This window comes from Mytilus trossulus, unplaced genomic scaffold (assembly GCF_036588685.1).
Source record: "Mytilus trossulus isolate FHL-02 unplaced genomic scaffold, PNRI_Mtr1.1.1.hap1 h1tg000024l__unscaffolded, whole genome shotgun sequence".
Lineage (NCBI taxonomy): Eukaryota > Metazoa > Mollusca > Bivalvia > Mytilida > Mytilidae > Mytilus > Mytilus trossulus.
The window spans coordinates 1,232,695-1,254,060 of NW_026963290.1; the positions used below are offsets into that span (position 1 = coordinate 1,232,695).

The 21,366-nt window shown below is 30.4% G+C and overlaps 1 protein-coding gene across 1 annotated transcript; it reads left to right on the forward strand.

Moving 5' to 3' along the window:
- The first annotated feature begins 248 nt into the window (after positions 1 to 248).
- Positions 249 to 21,366, forward strand: LOC134698870 (TPR repeat-containing protein DDB_G0287407-like). Its single transcript, XM_063560544.1, has 18 exons — positions 249 to 415; positions 709 to 819; positions 2,225 to 2,353; positions 2,816 to 3,011; positions 3,399 to 3,528; positions 4,391 to 4,560; positions 5,837 to 5,919; positions 6,979 to 7,173; positions 7,556 to 7,689; positions 11,972 to 12,056; positions 12,304 to 12,501; positions 13,077 to 13,214; positions 13,662 to 13,765; positions 15,922 to 16,093; positions 16,829 to 16,948; positions 17,898 to 18,044; positions 18,458 to 18,699; positions 20,155 to 21,366. The coding sequence occupies exons 1-18, from the start codon at positions 278 to 280 to the stop codon at positions 20,318 to 20,320; spliced, it is 2,658 nt and encodes an 885-aa protein (XP_063416614.1). The 5' UTR covers positions 249 to 277; the 3' UTR covers positions 20,321 to 21,366.

Below are 21,366 nucleotides of genomic sequence, written 5' to 3' on the forward strand. Positions count from 1 at the left end.
ATTTTCTTCAAATTATCAGATTATCAAATAGCTATAAGTTTTTCAAGAGACAAGTAAAAGAATTGAAACATGAAAAAGTCAAGTACTAGTAGTCACTATTGGTGTATATTCAGAAGAAGCATGTAAATTTAAAATTAAAATATGTCGTTTATAAACGTGTATTTTTTTATAACACAGTTACATATATATTCATCTGTGTCTTATGATTAAATCTTAGAAAAGTATAAAGTTAATGTTATTTCAGATAGAAAGATGCCGGCCATACTTCATCTGCTTGATGGGGGGTAGATTTGGCTGGAGCCAAACAGAAGTAAAAAAGGACGAAATTCTCAATATGACTTATGACTATGCAATAGAAAATAATCCAAATCTGAAGTGGATTGATAATTATAGATACAATACAAGTGTAACACAGGTCAGTTACTAGATAATAATTTGGCCTTTTACCATTTATTTATTGGAGCGACACTGATGAGTCTTTTGTAGCCGTTATGTCCGTCTGGAAGATAAAATTCTGATCCTTATATTTATAATGGTTTTTTTTAATATTTCTGCTGGATACTTTCTTAATCTTAATTATAATTCAAATTTAATTAATTAAAATGACCTATCAAAATAATCAATAACAAAATCATTCAGAAAGTATATGCAAACTAAAAATATGCATTCATCATTTACGTGTTATAAGCCTGTCATGTTTTATTTTAGCTTGAAATTTTCCATGGTGTTCTCAATAATCCAGATGATGTAAGAGACAAATGTTTCTTTTATCTCCGTGATCCACCATCCCAAGATGATGTGTCACCAGAACTATACAAGGTACATTTATATGATCTCGTCCTGAATATTCATACTTGTTTGCCAATTGGCGGTAATTAGCCATCCATCATCTTCCTTTTCATATCTACAACTAATTTCAATAAGATTTATTTCGTCAAAAATTTAATTGATTAAAAAAAACATAAATAAAGATTTATTAAATTGTTTTTTTCTCGTCCATGTTGATGCTGGAAGTTGAAATAATTTCTTTATTTTGACGTTACAGACATTAATGTAGATTGGTTAAGTTAGTATTGTATGTATGGTTGCAATGTTTGCTGATTCAGGCCATTTCAATGTTTTTGTCTTTTTAGACTCTTTGTTTATTCGGATTCAATCAGGTTTTTTTTCATATGATCTGAAAATTATATTTCATGGATTTAAACGTATCAAGATGTGTGTGTAATTTTCTATAAAAAATATATTGTACCATCAACAATAGAATTTGGACTGTATGACTATCGCATAACAACTAAGTACTAATAGACTGTACCAAAGGTGGCAACATTTTCCTCTTCTTTTTACTTGTTCCTTTATTATTATTAGGCAGACTTCACACAGGAACTTTTAAGGAAAAAAGATACGCAGTAAGCAATATCCATTAACTTTACATTCCGCTAAATGTTCTCTCACTAAATATTTGAAAATTTTGTGACTATGTTGAACGCATCTATCCCATCGAACTAGAGATAAAGATTACAACAGATACAGTTACGTCTGTCTCATTCTTTGACTTACATCTAGAAATTGACATGAGGGTCGGTTAAAATCAAAAGTTTACGCCAAATGAGATGATTTAAGCTCCCCTATTGTGACCTTTCCGTTTCTATGTAGCATCATACCAGCATCCCCTGCACATGGAGTATATATCTCCCAACTGATACGATATTTCACAAGGAGACTAATAAAGCAAGCGTTCCAAATGGTAAAATTGAAATTATCCCATCGTAAACTTCGCCATCACGACTTGGTTAACTGGTTTGGAATATTTGCTTCACAGATGATATCGGATATGTTCCGTGTCTCGTAACTACAATCACGTTCACTTTTCAAGAGTGTGAAATACCAAATGAATTGGACTATTTACCGGGTTTGTAATAACACGAGCAAAACGATGGTTCCCACATGTGGAGTAGGATCTGCTTACTCTTCCGGAGCACCTGATATCCCCCTAGTTTGTTTGTTTGTTTGTTTGTTTGTTTGTTTTTTTTTGGGGGGGGGGGTTCGTGTTACTTAGTCTTTAGTTTTCTATGTTGTGTCTTGTGTACTATTGTTTGTCTGTTTGTCTTTTTCTTTTTTAGCCATGACGTTGTCAGTTTATTTTCAATCTATGAGTTTGATTGTCCCTCTAGCATCTTTCGCTTCTCTTTCAATATTGTAACATCTTTTTTCTGTTTACGTATAGCGTCTTGTGAGTGAATCTGAATGGCACAAGAAACAACAGGACTATCTGAAGTCATTGGTACAACAGCACCCAAAAATCAGTGTAAAGAAATTCAAGCAAGCTGATGAAGTTTCTGAACTGATCAAGCAGGTGATGAATTATCTTAATATGTTTTATTAAGCAATGATGAAATAATTATCTTTTTGTTCCATTAGCCATTTAGTTTGGATGGCGAAAATACTAGCTGTGAATGAAAAAAAAAATTAGATTTATTGCCTTATTTGTTGTTTATTATCGATATTCTCCGAAAGTTTCCTACGATCTTGGTGACTGATAATTGTCTTTCTCAGCGAAATCGAATAATTTGAAAATTATCGTTATTAATTAAGGACACACGTGCCCGTTATCATGAAATTAACAACGTCGTCATAGGTAAACAGCAATAAACAGATCAGCATTGATCATCTCCACTCGAATTGTTTTCTTGCAAGCGAGCAAATCAACGATGATCTATAAATATAGTACATATATAGTCCAGACAAGGGACAGTTAAATTAATTAGCTTATTTAGCCTGAAGTGGCTATATTGACCAAATGTATATATTTTGATAGGATTTAAAAGGTTGTGTTGATCAAGAATTTCCAATTGGAAGTGAATTAACAAAACTAGAACAACAAGGTGAAGCACATGCAGCTTTTGCTTCACAGAGATGTCGAGTTTACATTGGAAATCAGAATTATTTTACAGAAATCAACAAACATAGAAGTCAGAATATATCACAACCTTTCATTATACTTGGAGAATCAGGTAACTAATGTAACAATTGTTTGAAGGGTGTATACATTTATCAGTATTCATGACAGAATGCATTAGGTGCATATTTTCTTATTTAATTGTAAACTATGAAAACATTACACAATTTAAGTTAAGAGTCCCTTATATTTTATTTTATAAATTTCATATATTATTTTTTTCTTCGGCCATCAATGACTTAATAAAAATATGTGTTAACCACTATCAATATGATTCAACATCTTTCACATTGCGAGCAAAAATGATACATATAATACTATTCTGGCAAAACTTAGTAATAAAGGACGCTAATACTGTTGAATGCATTTTTTTAAATAACAAGCACATTGAACAGACTCTTGTGTGCTATATTATGTTGATATTTTTTCAATATTTTGATAGGTTGTGGTAAGTCAGCGTTGGTTGCTAACTGGGCGAAACAGGTTGAGGATGCTGAGAAAGACACATTTATTTTTCTTCACTTTATTGGAAGTTCAGCTGATAGTGCCCACTATATTAAAATGATCAGAAGGTATACAGATATATATGATTATGAATAAAATTAATAAAAAAATCTTATCTGTTGATTTGTGGATATCATACGAATGGAGGCGTGTTTGCAGACCCAAAGATAAGCCTGTCCTTTGTAAAAAAAAAAAAAAACGTCGCCATTCTTTCAATTTCAATGTATTTTAATACATTGAAAATAGAATTCTAAGTTTTATAGTAAGCTCAAATAATTTTGTCTTTTCTCAGTCCATTTACAAACGAACACAAACTTCAGACTACATACTATATTTGTAGTTAGAGCAAACTCGTCTTTCATATGTACAAACTAGAAGATAACCAAATTTAATTTCTATAGCTTAAATATGTAAATGGAAATCTTCTTGATTTCTACAAAGTATCTTTCATATATGATAATCGAACTGAACAATCTTAGTTTGTTTTCTACGTTGTGTTTTGTAGACTTTTGTTTGTGGTCTGGTCGGGGTTTTTTTGGTTAGTTTTTTTTAGGCTAATTTTCTCTTCGACTTAGAATATTCTTTTGATATTTCCTGTCTATCTTATAATGTTCAAACTTGTGACTTAAACTTTGACGAAATGATTATGCTAAATAGAATTATTGAATATAATAAAGGTCGAAGAGAATATTGGCAAAAAATGAGAAACTTTTGATAACAATTTTCGTGGATTTCGTGGGTATTGATTAACCACGAAATTAATATTCGAAAAAAAACCATGAAATAATATATCCACAAAAAAAAAAAAAAAAATCCTTAATACACGAATATTGGTACCCATGTAAATGACTCCACAGTACATACACTATGAAGAAAAAAACTTATATTTATAATTAATATAATTAAAATATATTTTGTTTTGTATTACAGATTATTTGAAGAGATGAAAGTGTTCTTTAGTTTTGATATGCAGATTCCGTCATCAGATACCATACTAATTCATGAAATAGGGAAGTGGTTGCGAATGGCAGGATCTCTAACAAAATGTGTCATAGTTTTTGATGCTGTAAATCAACTGGATGATGGATCAGGAGCTGGCGGTTTGTTTTATTGAATTGAATCCATAAAGCGATTTTCTTACCTGAAAATTTTTCTTTGGTGTAACCAATTAAATTCGTCTCCCATGTTTTAAAAGCATTAAAAGATATCATTTGAGTTATTTGCATTAAGGATTTTCGCTTGTCTTGTTTTGGACCTTTTGTCAGATTTTCGGAATCCTCTGGTTTTATTCATTTGAATGCATGAAAAACATTTGCCCTATTTTTCTTTTAATAAATCTTTTACATTTATAAATATGAGCCATTTATAAAAGTTTTATTAAATCTTTGTTATTTTTAAATAGTTTTTGAAAACTTAAACTTGCCAATGATAAAGCTATACAAATTAAAGAGAGAATAATTATCCGCCAAAATTCCAATGGCTAAAATCTAGAAAACAAGCACATTGAACTATATTTTTGTCTCGCTCTTTTGGTTCCTTTAATAATCTCAAATCAAAATATATATTAGTGTTATGAAAAACTGATTATTTTGAAATTGAGTAGCGAACCTCCTTAAGTACTGAGTGTCTATAGTTATGTTTAAATTTCTTTGTCAGATGAATTAAGACAAATGAAAAACCCTTCTCTACAAGTTGATCATTATTCACCGTATTATTTATAGTATTAGTAATTATTCAATTAGATAACAATAGCTAATTCTTGTCCATATTTTTTTTGGTTATAACATATAAATGAAATTATAAATATTTACTGTCCACAGCCAGATGGAATGACGACTAAGTAAATATGAGAATAAAGATATGTTGTATGATTTCGAATGAGACAATTTTCCCGCGAAGATCGAGGAATAAACAACTACAAGTCACCATTTGGCCTTGCATAATGAATTAAAACCCATACATCTACCCACAGAAAGTATATGTGTATTGTCTCATTCTGTTTTAATATAACTACATTACAATGGACTGATATATTTATGTCTCAATCAAAGTATTGGCTGATAAAGTGTGTAAGGCTATAATCATAAACTTTTCTCAACCAAATTCAACGTGGAGCGGTTTATAAAAATACTTTGAAACCGTGTGCAAGAACATCAATCGTTCATGAATTTCAGTCTTCAGAGAGGTAGAATATAAGCTGAGTATATTCAAACCTCATCAGAAGAAGAAGATGTGATATAACTGACAAGCGACAACAATTGTTTAAATACTAAATGACACAGACGGAATACTAGTGGGCTTGAATATGTAAGATTATTACATATCCGATACCTTTTAAAAACGCTGAAATAATATCATCTAAAACTTTTTTTACAGAAAGTACTGAACATGATTTGTTGTGGATACCGTCAGAAATTCCTCCCAATGTTTTTCTATTGATATCAACGCTTCCTGGCAGGGTTAGTTAAATATCTATATGAGAAGTCCATAGAACTGGAGCTTAACTTTATTTGTTCATTGTACAGTTCTGTGGTAAACCATACCAGTGCTATGTAATGCTTTTAATGTTTTATTCAAAATATATTCATCATGGATATTAAAGCAAGAATACAGTCACGTATTTTTCTGAAATTAATTGAGACAGTTTTAGTTAACCGATATTTAATTCGTATTTATCGTTTAAGTAAAAAAATCAAGCTAATAAAAAATGCTTGTATCGCATGAACAAGACAATGTAGGCGTCTTCTACTATGAATGCACACATCATTTAAGCCTAAATAATATACAAAGTCAGATAAAAACACGAAATCAAGATGATAAATAACGAGCACATATAATATATACTTCAAGATCATCCTGTTTTGTTTGAAACGTTTAAACAGAATATTTATAAACAACCTGGTCGTTATGTTAACAAATGTATTCAAGTTAAGCAAAAAGTTGTTTTCTTTTCTTTAAGAATGATTAAATTGTTTTGATCGTTGATGTGAGCAGGCACAATTAAAGACGCTTACCTTGTCGCGTTTATGCAATTCACTTAATTTTTGTTTGTTATCTTCATCTATCGTGTTGCTGCTGTGCTTTTTGTATTAAAAGAATGTATTTATGCAATTTTGATTTTCCTTGTGTACAGCGTTCTTAATTTTTCAAGTGATTAAGATAATGACACAGTGTTGACTACTGAACCCTTATTTTTTACGTTTTTGCCTTTTATATCTGTTTGTTATGATCCCACATTGTTGTCAATATGAAGGAATTCTATGCAACTGTCATTTAAGTATGAAGTTAAGCATGATATATAAACAGATTCAATTATATGATTTTGTGTCCCGAATCAAGAATATGACAGTTTTATTCCGTTCGTTTAATGTGTTTGAGCTTTTGTTTTTGACATTTGATAAGGGACTTTCAGTTTTTAATTTATTTTATTTGGAATTCGTAATTTTTGGATATTTTATTTTTTTGAGTCAAAAAAAGGATGGAGGTAAGAATCATATGTAAAACTTATTATATTATAGGCAATGAACGCCTGTATTGAAGCTGGATTTCCAAGTATGAAAGTAAGTCCTCTACAAGAATCACAGAAAATGCAGATTATAACGGATTATTTGGAAGGCATTTACGGCAAATCATTGACCATGGAACAAAAAGAAATGATCATCAATGTAAAACAGACATCCAATCCACTTTACCTGAAATCACTTCTGGATGAGGTAGTATTCTGATATTTTAAAAACAAAATAACCATATGTTCCTACATGTAGCTTGTAGGTTTTTACTAATTTCAAATGTTTATAAAAAAAAAAGTATTACCGAAAATACCTAACACTGAGGTAAATTAAAAAATAAACCAACTAAGTTTTTATTCTAATTTACAAAATCATTTAGTCTTTACAAATATTTTCATTTAACAAACTTTACACAGAAATATGACTAATGATATCAAATTAGAATACTGTCATTTAAACAAAGTAAATTTCAAAATAGAATTGAAAAGTTAAAACTCTGCTTTTTTATTTAAAAACAAACGCTATTTGATACATTAAGAAATAATAAAATAAGTGCTGATATATCGAGCTTATTTTCGTTTTATAGGTCCGTATGTTTGGATCATTCAGAACCCTAACAAACAAAATCTCCGAGTATTTATCAGCTGAAAGTCCACAGGATCTATTTGCCAAAATCCTTGAAAGATTGGAAGAGGAATTCGAGAAAGGACAAACACCAAGGTATTGAACCTTTACATATAAACATGCATAATTTTTTCAGTAAGACAACATTAATGTTTTCAATTGATCCTTGATTTATCTTAATTTGTGATTTTATGAATACGTTTTGTAATTGTGAATATAACTTAGCTAGTATTGGCTTTCAACATGCATTCAGTAATTTCAAGTGCTGTACGCATTGTAAGTCTAGCCATTTCAAACTGATGCTGTCATTCTGTTTTGCTGATTTATTGTTTCACCACTGTCCCGAAACTCGTTAACGTTGGTTGCTGTTATTTTTTTTTGATGTTATTTGTTTTTTTTTTAAATTAGGCTGATATATTTTTCGTTTGATGCACTTTGTTAAAAATATTCCTTTTTTTATACATTATAATAAAATGTAAAGATGTGTGAATGTAGTATATTGACAAAATCTAGACTTTTTGTACATTCTCTGGACATTGTCCCGTATTATGTGTCTTTGATATTAACGTAAGCTTATATAGTATTACATTTCCTTCATTTACAGAAAAGATATTGTACGATCTTAAGCTCATTATTTGACACAGTAAATCTTTTCAAGTAATCGAGGAAAGGGTTACTTTAAAATGAATAATAGTATTTTAGCTGACTTTCAATATCAAGAAATAATAAATAAATTGATTGATAAGTATGAGAATAAATTTAATAATGAAAATCTTCTTACTCAGTGGGACTTGTTCAAAATTGATACCAGAGACACTACAATTAAATACTGTAAATCGAAAGCCAAAGAAAGAAAAAATAAAATCAATGTTTTGGAAAGCCAAATTAAAACTTTAAACGATAGGTTAGATACATTACCCACAGACACAAATAAAAATCTTTTTAATGAAATTAAACAATTAGAAAATGAACTAGACCATATATATTCATTAAAAGCAAAAGGGGCTCAAATTAGGTCAAGAATCAAATGGGTTGAAGAAGGTGAAAAAAATACAAAATTCTTTTTATCTTTAGAAAAAAACAGGCAATCCAAAAAATATATTAATAAGTTATTGTCCCAAAATGGGGAGGTAACTGTAGATCAAAGTGAAATTCTTAATATGAGTAAAGAGTACTACAAAGTCCTATACAAAAGCTCCAACCCAGATACTGAAATCTTAAAATCATATATTGAAGGAACAAAGATTAATCATTCTTTGACATCTTCTGAAAGTAAACAGGTAGATGGTAAGTTAACACTAGAAGAGTTAACATCCTCCATTTTTAAAATGAAACTAAATAAAACACCTGGGAAAGACGGTTTAACTGTGGAGTTTTACAGACAATTTTGGCCAAAACTGAAAAACATAGTTTTGAACGTTTCTAATACTTGTTATGATAAAGAATCTTTATCTAATACCCAAAAGATTGGGATAATATCATTAATTTATAAGAAAAATGACCATTTGTCCCTGGATAACTACCGTCCAATAACTTTATTAAATATAGATGTGAAATTAATAACATATACTTTAGCACAAAGACTTAAGAAAATCTTACCATTAATAATCCATAGGGATCAAAATGGATACATAAAAAATCGCTATATAGGATTCAATGTGCGTCAAATTCAAGACATCATAGATTATTCTGAAAATTTTAATATTGAAGGAGCTATATTATTTATTGACTTTTCTAAAGCATTTGATTCACTGGAATGGGATTTTATGCTGGAATCATTAAAGAAATTTGGGTTTAATGAATCATTTCAGAAGTGGGTTAAAACCCTATATTATGACATAAAAGGATGTATCTTAAATAACGGATGGATTTCAGAAACCTTTAATATTGAGCGCGGAATTCGACAAGGGTGTCCTTTAAGCGCTTTATTGTTTGTTTTATCAGTTGAATTACTTGCTTGCAGAATAAGAGACTCTAATGATATAAAAGGAATACAAATCAAAATTGATAAAAAAACTCATGGTCTAAAAATTTCACAATTAGCAGATGACACAACTCTTTTTTTAAAATCTAAAAATGAAATAAAGCATGCACGTAATATAATTGAAACCTTTGGATCGCTCTCAGGACTCAAACTCAATACAAACAAAACAGAAGGTATATGGCTAGGTAAACTTAAACATTGCAAAGACAAATTTGAAAATATTTATTGGAAACATAACGTAAAAAGTCTTGGTATTTATTTTGGCTCTGACAAGAAAGAATGTCAAAAACTGAATACAGAAAAACAATTGGAAAAATCAGAAAAAATAATTAATGATTGGAAAAAAAGGAAAATAAGCATGATTGGTAAAATCACTATCATCAAAACACTTGTCATACCTAATATAACATATATTGCATCACTAATAAATCTGTGCAAAGAAACTATATCTAAGTTTAAGAAGATTATATATATTTTTTTATGGGAGAGTGGTAGTGAGAAAGTTAAACGCTCAGTGCTAAGAAAAAACTATTTAGAAGGGGGGTTAAAAATGACAGATATAGATTCTTACATTGAAGCAATGAAAATAAATTGGGTAAAAAGGCTAACAGATGAAACTTGGGCAAACTGGAAAATTATTCCAACCTATTATTTCAGTGAGTTTGGGGGTAAAAATCTCATATTTAAAATGAATCTGGGTTCTCATAAATCATTAAAAAACATAAAAAATCTGCCTACTTTTTACTTAGAAATCTTAAAATGCTGGATAAAAAATGGTGGCGGGAAGACAAAAAAACCTGAGAATTATTTAGATATCAGGAAACAAGTTATATGGGGAAATCAATATATTAAGAATCAAGGCAAAAGTTTGTTTTTTAAACATTGGATAGAAGAAGATATAATTTTTATAAACGATATAATCGACGATAAAGGAGAAATTTCAAAAAAAATCTTAGACAAACTTAAAAGGAAACAAAATTGGATAGCAGAAACATGTATTTTACGAAAAGCTATACCCAAATCTTGGAAGGAAAAATTAAAGAGTAAAACATCTATAAATACTAAAATTCATTTTCAACATGATATAAAGATGAATAGCCATGGATTGTATTACAAACTGGACAAAATTTCATTCAAAGAAATATATAATATTTTAATTATATCTAATAAAGAGCTCCCAGTAGGATTCTATGTATGGAAAAATCATTTTACTTTTGATAACGTTTCTTATTTCATAAAGAAGAACCTTACTTTTACGTTCCATTTTTTAAAAGATAATAGAATGAAAATGTTTAGATGGAAATTACTGCATAATATTACAGCAATTAATCTTAATTTGCACCGTTGGAAAATATCTGATAATCCAAATTGTGTGATTTGTTCCAAATGTGATAACTATAATCATTTTTTCTTTGAATGTAAATGGGTAAAAAATTATTGGTCAACAATTTATGACATATTTATGTATTTTAATATAGACAAACATGTCTTCTATCTAAAACATCTTGTGCTTGGATATAAAATTGAAGATATTGAATATAATCCACTTAATCATGTCATAACAATGATTTGTTTTGTGATTTATAAATGTTTTTATTTATCAGAAAAGAGAACTAAATTTGTGAACATGTTGTCAGTTCTAAAAAATGAAATTGAAACACAAATGTTATATCATCCAGATAGTCTATTTTTGAGAAAATTTCAGAGGAAAATATTGAAACCTTGATTATATTTATTCTTTATGAAAATTAGACCTGATATAAATACTTCAGTCAGTATTTAAATAACAAAGAATCAATCAATCAATAATTTACATATCAATCAAGATCAGGGGTCAATAGCTCCTTCTTTGATCTCTTCAAAATATTTCATTATTACTTACCGGAAATATTTGATTATTACAAGTTTAAAAGTTTACACATTTGATAAGTGACTTAATGACTGCAATAAATTACTCACCACTTCATGAAATTATTTGTCAAGCCATGAGGGCCATGAGGTCAACCATGCTTGATCATTCTACTTTCGGTTAAACTAGTTTTTATATAATCAAAACAAATAACGGACAAAAAATCCGTCTTTTTGGGTTTCTTTTTTATAATTTCTTTCTTATATGATTGTTTATATATAGGATCACTGAATAATATGTATGTATTGTGTGCTCGTATGAATACTTTGTAAAATGCAACTAACACACGATATAAATATAAGATATATTTTGCTAATCAAATCCCCTGGTTTCATTAGCAATTAATAACACAGGGATGAACCTTAGCGTCATTGTTGTAGCGCTAAGGGACATTGTTCACAACCAGGAATGAAATAAAATATTTAAAGTTGGAAAAAAAAAAAAAAAAGTAAATCTTTTGCAATATACTTTTACTTCTTTTACAGAAAAGATCTTGTACGTGATGCTACCACTGCCTTGTGGTGCTCCAACAGAGGAATGTCCGAGTCAGAGCTGGTTGAATTGTTAGATGTAAGTCATATTGTATGGTTTAACAATGGCAAAAACACAAATAATTGCAGCTTTTTCATATTATATGATAATTTTACCATTGACTTAAATTGAAGATACCTTTTCGAAATTAATCAAATTTTGAACATCCTTACCCACAAAATCTTTCCGTAAAGCATTTAATGGTTTAAACCTTCTGGAACCAATGTAATGGCTTTAAGTCATGACAAATCAAACATAAATAGTCTGGTATATTTTTGAATTGTAGATACCAAGTGCTGTTTGGTCTCCATTCTACATATCGCTGTATGAGAACTTGGTGAATAGGAATGGCATCTTGAATTTTTTCCACGATCATCTACGACAGGCTGTAGAAAGGAAGTACCTCCCTACACATGAAGCAAAAGTCAAAGGTTATATGTGTCTCGCTGATTTCCATGCAGCTAAGGACACAAGTGACAGAACTGTAAGTGTTTACTTTTACAGTCATTGGTTAAAACAAAATACGAGGGGACCCCATATATTTGATAATGAGAAAGTAGGCGCAAGTTATGTTGATATACGGTAAGTAGTGATGTTATGCCTGTTTGAAAAAAAACATGGCATTGAGGTAAAAGGTAAAACGAACAGTTGAAGAAATTGATGATGAACGATTGATCATAAATGCAGGAAACATGCATATTAAAGCTAACAAGTTGTAATTGTTGACATTCGCATTTGGATAAACCTATGGAAATGGGTTTGGTCACTTTGGAGAAGATAGAGGCAACTTTGATATACCGCTGTTTAGATATTCATCAACCGATTATTAATATGCGAAAACAAAACCAGGTCATGAATCAAAACCGAGGGAAACATATCAACTATAAGTTCTGCCACAAGTCTTAATGCATAATGTGAAGATAGTCAGTTAGATAAATTTGTTACAGTATGCTATTGACCTAATACGATACATATTAGCTCAATAAATACATTATTAGCCGAGAGTTTTTAATTGACGTAGCATTAAAAATATTTCACTAATCGTAAAATATCATTCAGGTAGAAGAATTGCCTTTCTTGCTGACCAAAGCAGGCCAGTTGGACAGACTTAAAGAAACAATTACAGATCTGGAAGTCTTCTATAGATTGTCGGATAATGAGGATGGAATTTTTGAGTTGATCAAAGCTTGGAAAACGGTAATTGACATATTAGGACTGAAATGCACGTTTCTGCTATAATGTACTCAGCTCCCTCAACTTTTGAACTGTTATCACATGATTTTCAATGAGAATAGGGCTACAAATGTTAAGAATGACGGTGAAAACCGCTAAAAAAAATATGTGTATTAGGTTTTTTTTCAAACACCTCTCATAAATAAAATTCTCACAGATGATCACCAATGAAATTAATAAATAGATGTCCTGAGAGTAAGATACACACAACACAACAAAATACGATTGGTATTTAATATCATTAAATATATGTGGAGTTAAGTTATTGAATGCTACCGAACTTGAATGTAATTCCATGTACAAAATGTAATACCTTAAATCGATATATATGACAAAACACAAGTTTAACAATGCATATTTTAAACAAGGCTAACACTCTGACATGTGTATTCAATATGATTTGATTTCCAGCTTGGTGGGTTCGATTTGTCAGAAGAGGCATACATGTCAAAGGTACAAAAGATACCCAAAGAGGATATAATGCAAAATTCTACATACTACTGCAAACTGTACAGGTAAAGAAAATACAATTGCTATAGTAGGAAGTACAATTAGGAAAATATATTCGATCATATAGTTCTATTGTGTCTAAGCAAATACATAATTAAATACCTTACTGGATGTCAAGTGTCGGTTATTGTATAGAAAGGGATATACTATGAAAATAAGAGCGCGGGGCTCTGCCCCCAGCTCTTATTTTCATAGTATATACCTTTCTATACAATATCCAATTTAGCACATATTTACAACTTGAGTAATCCTGTAATTAGTCTATTGATATGTCTTGGCTGACTAGCTGTAGCTCATTTACATAGTTTTGTAAATCTACTCACTATTATCATTGCAAGATATTGACTTCAGAATGAAAAGATTGTAGTTGCTGGTGTAAGTATGTTTATGTATCATATGGTGTAGATATATTTGTATAAAGCTGTGTTTTACTATACATGATAAATTTCAAAACATATAGATAGTTTACAGTGGCAGATCCCAAAAGAGGGGGGGGGTGGAAAACGCTTATTTTGGGGGATGATCAATGCTTTGAATAAGAACATTCAGTTCATCTGTATTTTTGGTTGAAACCCCTTTAAAAATGGAAGGATTTGCCCCTGGTATGTACCCATAGGTAGTTTAGTGAATAGTTTACATGCATGAAATATCTGTCACTGGACATTAAGCAACCAATAACTAATTCATTCATGACGAAATATATCGAAGGTTTCATGGTTTACTCTATTTTGTGTACAAAGTAATTACATGGAAGATAACATAAATGATTACAATTTTAGTTGGCATTGTACTCTAATCAAGTTATAATGAACTACAATGTATATGTGTTACCCTTTATTTAATTGAAAGAAACTTTTAATTGTCAAAAACAATTTTTGATACAAAGATTAAATAGTGGGATGTTTAAAAATTAATTTTGAAAACTAATTACAAACTATTTAGCTTAATTTGGAACACAACATTTTTTTTTCAAAATAGCCAGTAGCAATTTGTATTTCAATATCTTGATTACGATACAATGAAATCTTACCCTTGTGGTCATTCATGCGTAGTTACTTAGTACACGAAAAAGTATGTACTATGAAAGTTAGAAGACAAATTCAAACAATTTGATTGGACGAAAAGTTGTAAGTATGTGCTAAAGGTAAATATCATTCGCCTTTAAATTCATTTGTCTTTCAATTAAATACGTGAACAATCTATGTACGTGTCCAAACTATCACAGAATTTAAGGACAGTATCATTATGCGTAAGAAAGACTGAAATCAACACTGCATAAGTGTTACAGTCACCATAGTGCATTACTTGTGTAAATTTACCGATTGTCGATGCAAGAGATTCTGACCCTGTTGCGCTTTGGTGCAACTGGTCCTGCTCCATTTAAATTTATTGTATTACTTGCTGAGTTTTTTCTCTTCTGTCTGTATTTTCAAGTTAAATCTACAGATTATACACATCGACAAACCACTGTTGTCTCATATGACTAAACATTTCTAGATGGGCAAATTCAACTGATGCAAATGAAACAGATCAGGAAAGATACACATGCAGAATACAAATATCAAATCAGTGTATATACATTTATAGGTGTGTATACAACGATCAACATGGGAAAAGCATTAGAAAAAAATACCTCCCACGAAAGTATTAGGAATATTAAAAGCTGCAGAATTTGTTGTCAGGCAGTATTTCAGTACTCAAACTTTCATTTAAAATAAAAAGGCAAAAAATCCGGAATCATTGGGGAAATGATTATAAAAGAGGGACAAAAGATACCAGAGGGACATTCAAACTCATAAATCGAAATTAAGTTGACAACGGTATGGCTAAAGATGAATTACAGACAAATAGTAGTACACAAAAAAACAAATACAACATAAAAAATGTAGCCTAAACAACACTTTCCAAATTAAAACAGGAGGTGATGTCAACTTCACAATTTGGAACTCTTGGTTTAATAGTTTCCTTGTGAGCTGCAACTCTCTATCAAGGAAATCATAATGGAAAACACTGGAATATCGTATCAATTGATGTGAGATATAAAATCACATACATCTTCATAATTAGTTGATGGTTTATACTAATGTTACAGAGGCCATTTTGATCAAATCATAACTGAGTTTATTTAAATACCTGATCGAATTAATCATTATTTTAACAGTCGATTGGGAAATTTCTTTTTGATCATTGGAATAATGGAGGCAGCAAAAAAGATTTTTAAAACTCTGATTAAACAGTTGGAGCTGAACTATGGTGAATCTCATGGGACTGTGGTATACAATGTACATGATCATACATGGAAATATCGATGTAAACACCCGGATGTTATTAAGGTATTTATATTAAAAAATTGAAAATTCACCATTTTCTACATAACAAAATGTTTGTACCAATTCAGGAATATGACAGTAGTTATCAATTCGATTGATGTGATTGACCTTTTTATTTTGCCATTTGATTACAGACTTTCCGTTTCAAATGTCTTTAGAGTTTGGAATTTTGGTTACTTTACATTTTCAGCAGCGTAATTCTAAATCGATGTTTTGCTGTGTCAAGTCTTATAGCATTCAATTAGAACGATTTTACTGTATATGCACTAGTTTGCATTTGAAATACGATGTATCTTTAAAGATGCTCGATGCCAAATTATTTGTATTTGCAAATTGAAGAACAGAATGTGAAGAGCTTAAACATATAGTCAACCTGGCTAAGTTGTATTCCAAGAAGACGACTTAACGCATGCAATTATTCTTGCATAACATCAGAAATTGAAAAAAAAACCAGCAACATTGTTGATCAGCAACTGATAGATGAAAGTCATCCACAGGAATATAATTTCATTATGAAGAAAGTTTAATCACCTTTCCTCTTCCTATTGTCTTGAAGACTTATTTAGTAATATATTGTGAAGTTTGTCAAAACCTGGAAACTGTAAATAAAGAAATGCAAACGTCAATGATGACATGTTTATAAGAGATTAATCAGATCTAAAACTTTGTAGTTGTTTCTATATATTTGTTTAATGTTTATTTTCTTTTTGAAACAAAAGTTAATGTCCATTTCTATAGGGATTGCATGAACTAGGTACTGTGTACAGCAAACTTGGCGAGTATGATAAGGCGGTTAGGGTGTACATTGATGCTATAAATCGTCAGAACAGGGTTATAACACCAACACAAAAACTACAGGTATGTTAATAAAAGCAACGGCTACTAAATGTGTTGCGTCCTAAATATTTAGAGAGTATTAAGAAACTAAGGTTTCAACTTCCTCAGGAAAAGTTGGCTTTAGATGAATTTTGCTATTTATTTTTAGGTATATTTGACATATAGTTCTTGAACTGTTGCGGTATTTATACATCTTCGGATTTCAAATGTTTGGCTTTGGTAAGGGGGAATGTTGGGATCCCACTAACATGTTTAACTCTGCCACATTATTTATGTACATGCCTGTCCCAAGTCAGGAGCTTGTAATTCAGTGTTTGTCGTTTGTTTATGTGTATCATATTTGTTTTTCGTTTATTTATTTTTTTATATGAATAAGCCGTTAGTTTTCTCGAATAAATTGTTTTACATTGTCATATCGGGATCTTTTATAGCTGACTATGCGATATATGTTTTGCTCATTGTTGAAGGCCGTACGGTGAGCTATAGTTGTTATTGTCTGTATCATTTTGGTCTCTTGTGGACAGTTGTCTCATATGCAATCATACCACATCTTCTTTGTATATTTGAGCTTTCCTGATGAAGGTTAATCTAGAAAAGCCCTTCGGACGCAAATGATTAATAACGCTTTGTTTTCAATATTAGAATTTAACTTCATTAGGACCGGTCAAACTTGGAATATTGATAAGGAATAAGCTTATTGTCAAACTGAACCTTAAAGAAGACAAATCATTTTTTGTTCTTTATATACTGCACCTGATAAGATCCTTATCATTTGTATTTATTTATAATATATGTTCACTGAATATTTCTTGATAATTTGTTAAAACATAATTATGTTTAATATATATATATTTATGATTTGAAAAATGATAACTTCATAATGATATTAAGAATTGCTATATATACTTAGGTAACTTCCCAATTTATTTGATGATATTTCTATATAGCTTACTTTGTATTTTTTTTATAGTTGTGTGAGGGATTGCTTGGTTTATCGACAGTATACATCCAGAAAGAAGACATGTTGTCAGCTAAGAAACTAATGTTGAGAGCATTGGAATTAGCGACATTTGTACTCGGAAAGAAACATAATTTTGTAGCGGCCATTTTCACTAGGGTACGTATAGGGTGTCTTATAACTATTTCTTTTGTTATTTTTGTTTTATTTTTATTCATTTCATCCTGAAATCAGGTAGGCTCCTCATTCCTGTTAGGGGTATTGCAATATCATGGTTACTGAAAGACAATAATTTAGTGTAAATTTTCACCAAGAACATTTCCTTCATTTCTTTTTTTTTCTGGCATATTTATTATGTGGCTATCTGCACTTCGCAACAGCTCTAATGATCAAAATCTGTCTTTTAAAAAAGCAACTTCTCTAATAACCTGATAGAGTAGCTTCCTTTTCTTACATTTAACATTTATGAATATCTAACCGTTTGTGTAACTCACTAAAACCCATTAGTAATATTCGCTCCTTTTTTCACTATCCATTTATTGTAATAATTTTATTATATTATGATATATCAGCTTGGTCAACTTTCCTACAAACAAGGCCGTGTAGATGAAGCATTGGCCTATTGTCTACATGATCTGAAGGTGACGAGAAGTGAGGTCGGTACCAATCATCCACGTACTGCCATTGTCCTGAATGAAATTGGACTTATTTACGATGATAAGAATGACAGAATGGCCACACAGCTTTATGAAGCCGCATTATCAATTTTTCTGGAAACGTACGGCAAGAATTTCCTCGGGACTGGGACAATACGGTATGCATTTTGAATAAGTTTTTCAAAATTATTCTTTTGCACTGTCAAAATATGTAGATATTATGCCATCTGTCATTTCATCTATTGTCTTATGTAGTCTGGCGTATTAAATCATAATCCTGGTACCTTTGATAACTATTTACATCACTGGATCGATGGCACTGGTGGAGAACGTTTCGTCCCCGAAGGTATCACCAGCCCAGTAGTCAGCACTTCGGTGTTGACGTGATTATTAATTATATAGTTGTCATTTTATAAATTTCCTGTTACAAAACTTTCAATTTTTCGAAATAACTATGGAAAAGATTACCTTAGACGTATTTTGCACAACAAAATTTTGGGTCCTCAATGCTCTTCAACTTTGGCTATATAACTATTTTTATCTGATGGTCACTGATGAAACGCGCGTCTGGCGTATTACATTATAATCCTGGTACATTTGATAAATATTTGTTGTTCAAAAACAGCATGATTTGTTAAAGTTGTGATTCTTATCAATTTATTTTTTTGGGGCGAAAAGTTGCACAGTAAATCAAGCCATTGAAAAGGTGCTTCATTTATTTACAGTATACCATTTATACAATCATGAAACAACAGAAACATATGAATAAATAAAACAATACTAAAAAGTTATCAAAGGTACCAGGATTATAATTTAATACGCCAGACGCGCGTTTCGTCTACACAAGACTCATCAGTGACGCTCATATCAAAACAGTTGAAAAGCCAAACAAATACAAAGTTGAAGAGCATATAGGACCTAAATACTTACTGTAAAAAAGACTAATGACAGTCATGAAAGCAAATTCAAAGTACTAGAACATCGTTCAAATAAAGGAAAAGAAGATGTTGTATGGTTGCCAATGAAACAACTCTTCACAACAGACAAAATCACTGAAATTAACAAATATAGGTCACAGTACGTCCTTCGTTAATTAACAAATATAGGTCACAGTACGTCCTTCGTTAATTAACAAATATAGGTCACAGTACGTCCTTCATCAATGAACAAATCCTATAACGCAAAAAATCAGCTAAAAAGGCCCCGAAATGACTAATGTAAAACACTAACGGCATCCTCAATGAACAAAAAACAAATGTGTAACACAGCAACAAACGACAACGACTGAATGAAAGGCTGCTGACTTGGGAAAGCACATACATCGATTGGAGCGCTCATATTCGCCGGTGACACAATTTCGCCTTTTTTATGTTTTGGAGGTGTAAAAACATCAAAGGATGGTGAAATGTATTATAACACCTTTTCGACAATACAATTTTTCACACTCTACAGTTGTTTAAAATTGAGAAAAATCAAAATTAAACTCAAAGCAAGGAATTCACTACTATATTATTTGGATGTACCATCCCCAAATACATCACCCTAACAGACATTAGATAAAATTTGATAATATGAAATATCTTATTGATTAAGTTTCCAACTTTTTGTTTTAGGTACAATTTAGGAGCGTTATATTTAGGCACAAATCACTTTGCTAAATCCAAATACCAGTTTACCGAGTCCTACAGAGTATATGTTTTATTTCTGGGAGAGGATCATCCGGAAACTAAAGCCGTAAAGCAGGCGCTTGATGTCGTTTCCAGTATGGCGTCAGACTAATAGAGTGGACCTCAAATGCGTGATTTATCGATTATAACACTATATATTATATACTATTTATTAGCGGTATCTGTACTTTATATTCTACGGGAAAATCCAGTACAACATTCTTAAAAATCATATTTTACTAATAAAAGGACTTGGTATTTGGCAGTCAACAATACACATTAATTTGATTAAACTGACAGTAGAAATCGTAGATTTCAAGAGACCCTTAACACATTTTTGTTATAGATTTTTATCTATTTTACAATACAAGTTTTATAGTTTATATTAATTTTGTCTTTCATTCTAGATCTAGTCTAAAACACTATTTCTATACTACTGTATCATTGAGGTGAGGTCTGGTGATGCACATGACGGTCATCTAATTCGACACATTGTTGGCTTCCTGTGATAATTTAAAAAGTACCATGCACTTATTTCTCTTGTAATTTGTTTGTATAATTTATGATTATAATTAAACTGTAACACTCGCCATAATCTGTTTAAAATTTCAGCATATTGATGTTGAATTTCGTTAAAGGGACAGTTGTTATGAGATAAGAAAATAAATAAATATTTTTTGTTCGTTTCAATCATTAATAAGTCAATTTAGTGCAATTTTGTCAAAATAAGCAAGCAAGGAAACGTAGAAGATAATGTATTCACTTGTAAGTAAAAAATCTCGACATCATTTAATATCATTCATGTGAACTTTAATTTAACCCATTAGGAAAGAGATATACTTCTTTAATTATTGAAATATCTAATATTTTCAAATTTTGTAAAATACAAATAATGTTTAGGCCTTTAATTGATTTTGAAATGATACATGAAACAGTAACATATCGTTGTATTTTCTGCAAACAAGCACTTTGTGATATGGATATTACAACAAACTCAAATAGTAAATGTATATTTCTACACTTTATATCTTTTTTATTATTACTTATTATTTATATATTTAGATCTATAGTTTTGTGTCATTTTTATTTATTGTGAGCCGATTTTGATGAAACTATACTTTTTGATAATATTCGTATAATAAAAATCCTTCCATGCAT

Coding starts and splice junctions, on each gene's coding strand:
- LOC134698870 (XM_063560544.1), top strand. CDS start 278: ATGGGGGGTAGATTTGGCTGGAGCCAAACAGAAGTAAAAAAGGACGAA. Junction 820..2,224: donor TGTCACCAGAACTATACAAG/GTACATTTATAT, acceptor GTTTACGTATAG/CGTCTTGTGAGTGAATCTGA. Junction 13,215..13,661: donor TGATCAAAGCTTGGAAAACG/GTAATTGACATA, acceptor TTTGATTTCCAG/CTTGGTGGGTTCGATTTGTC.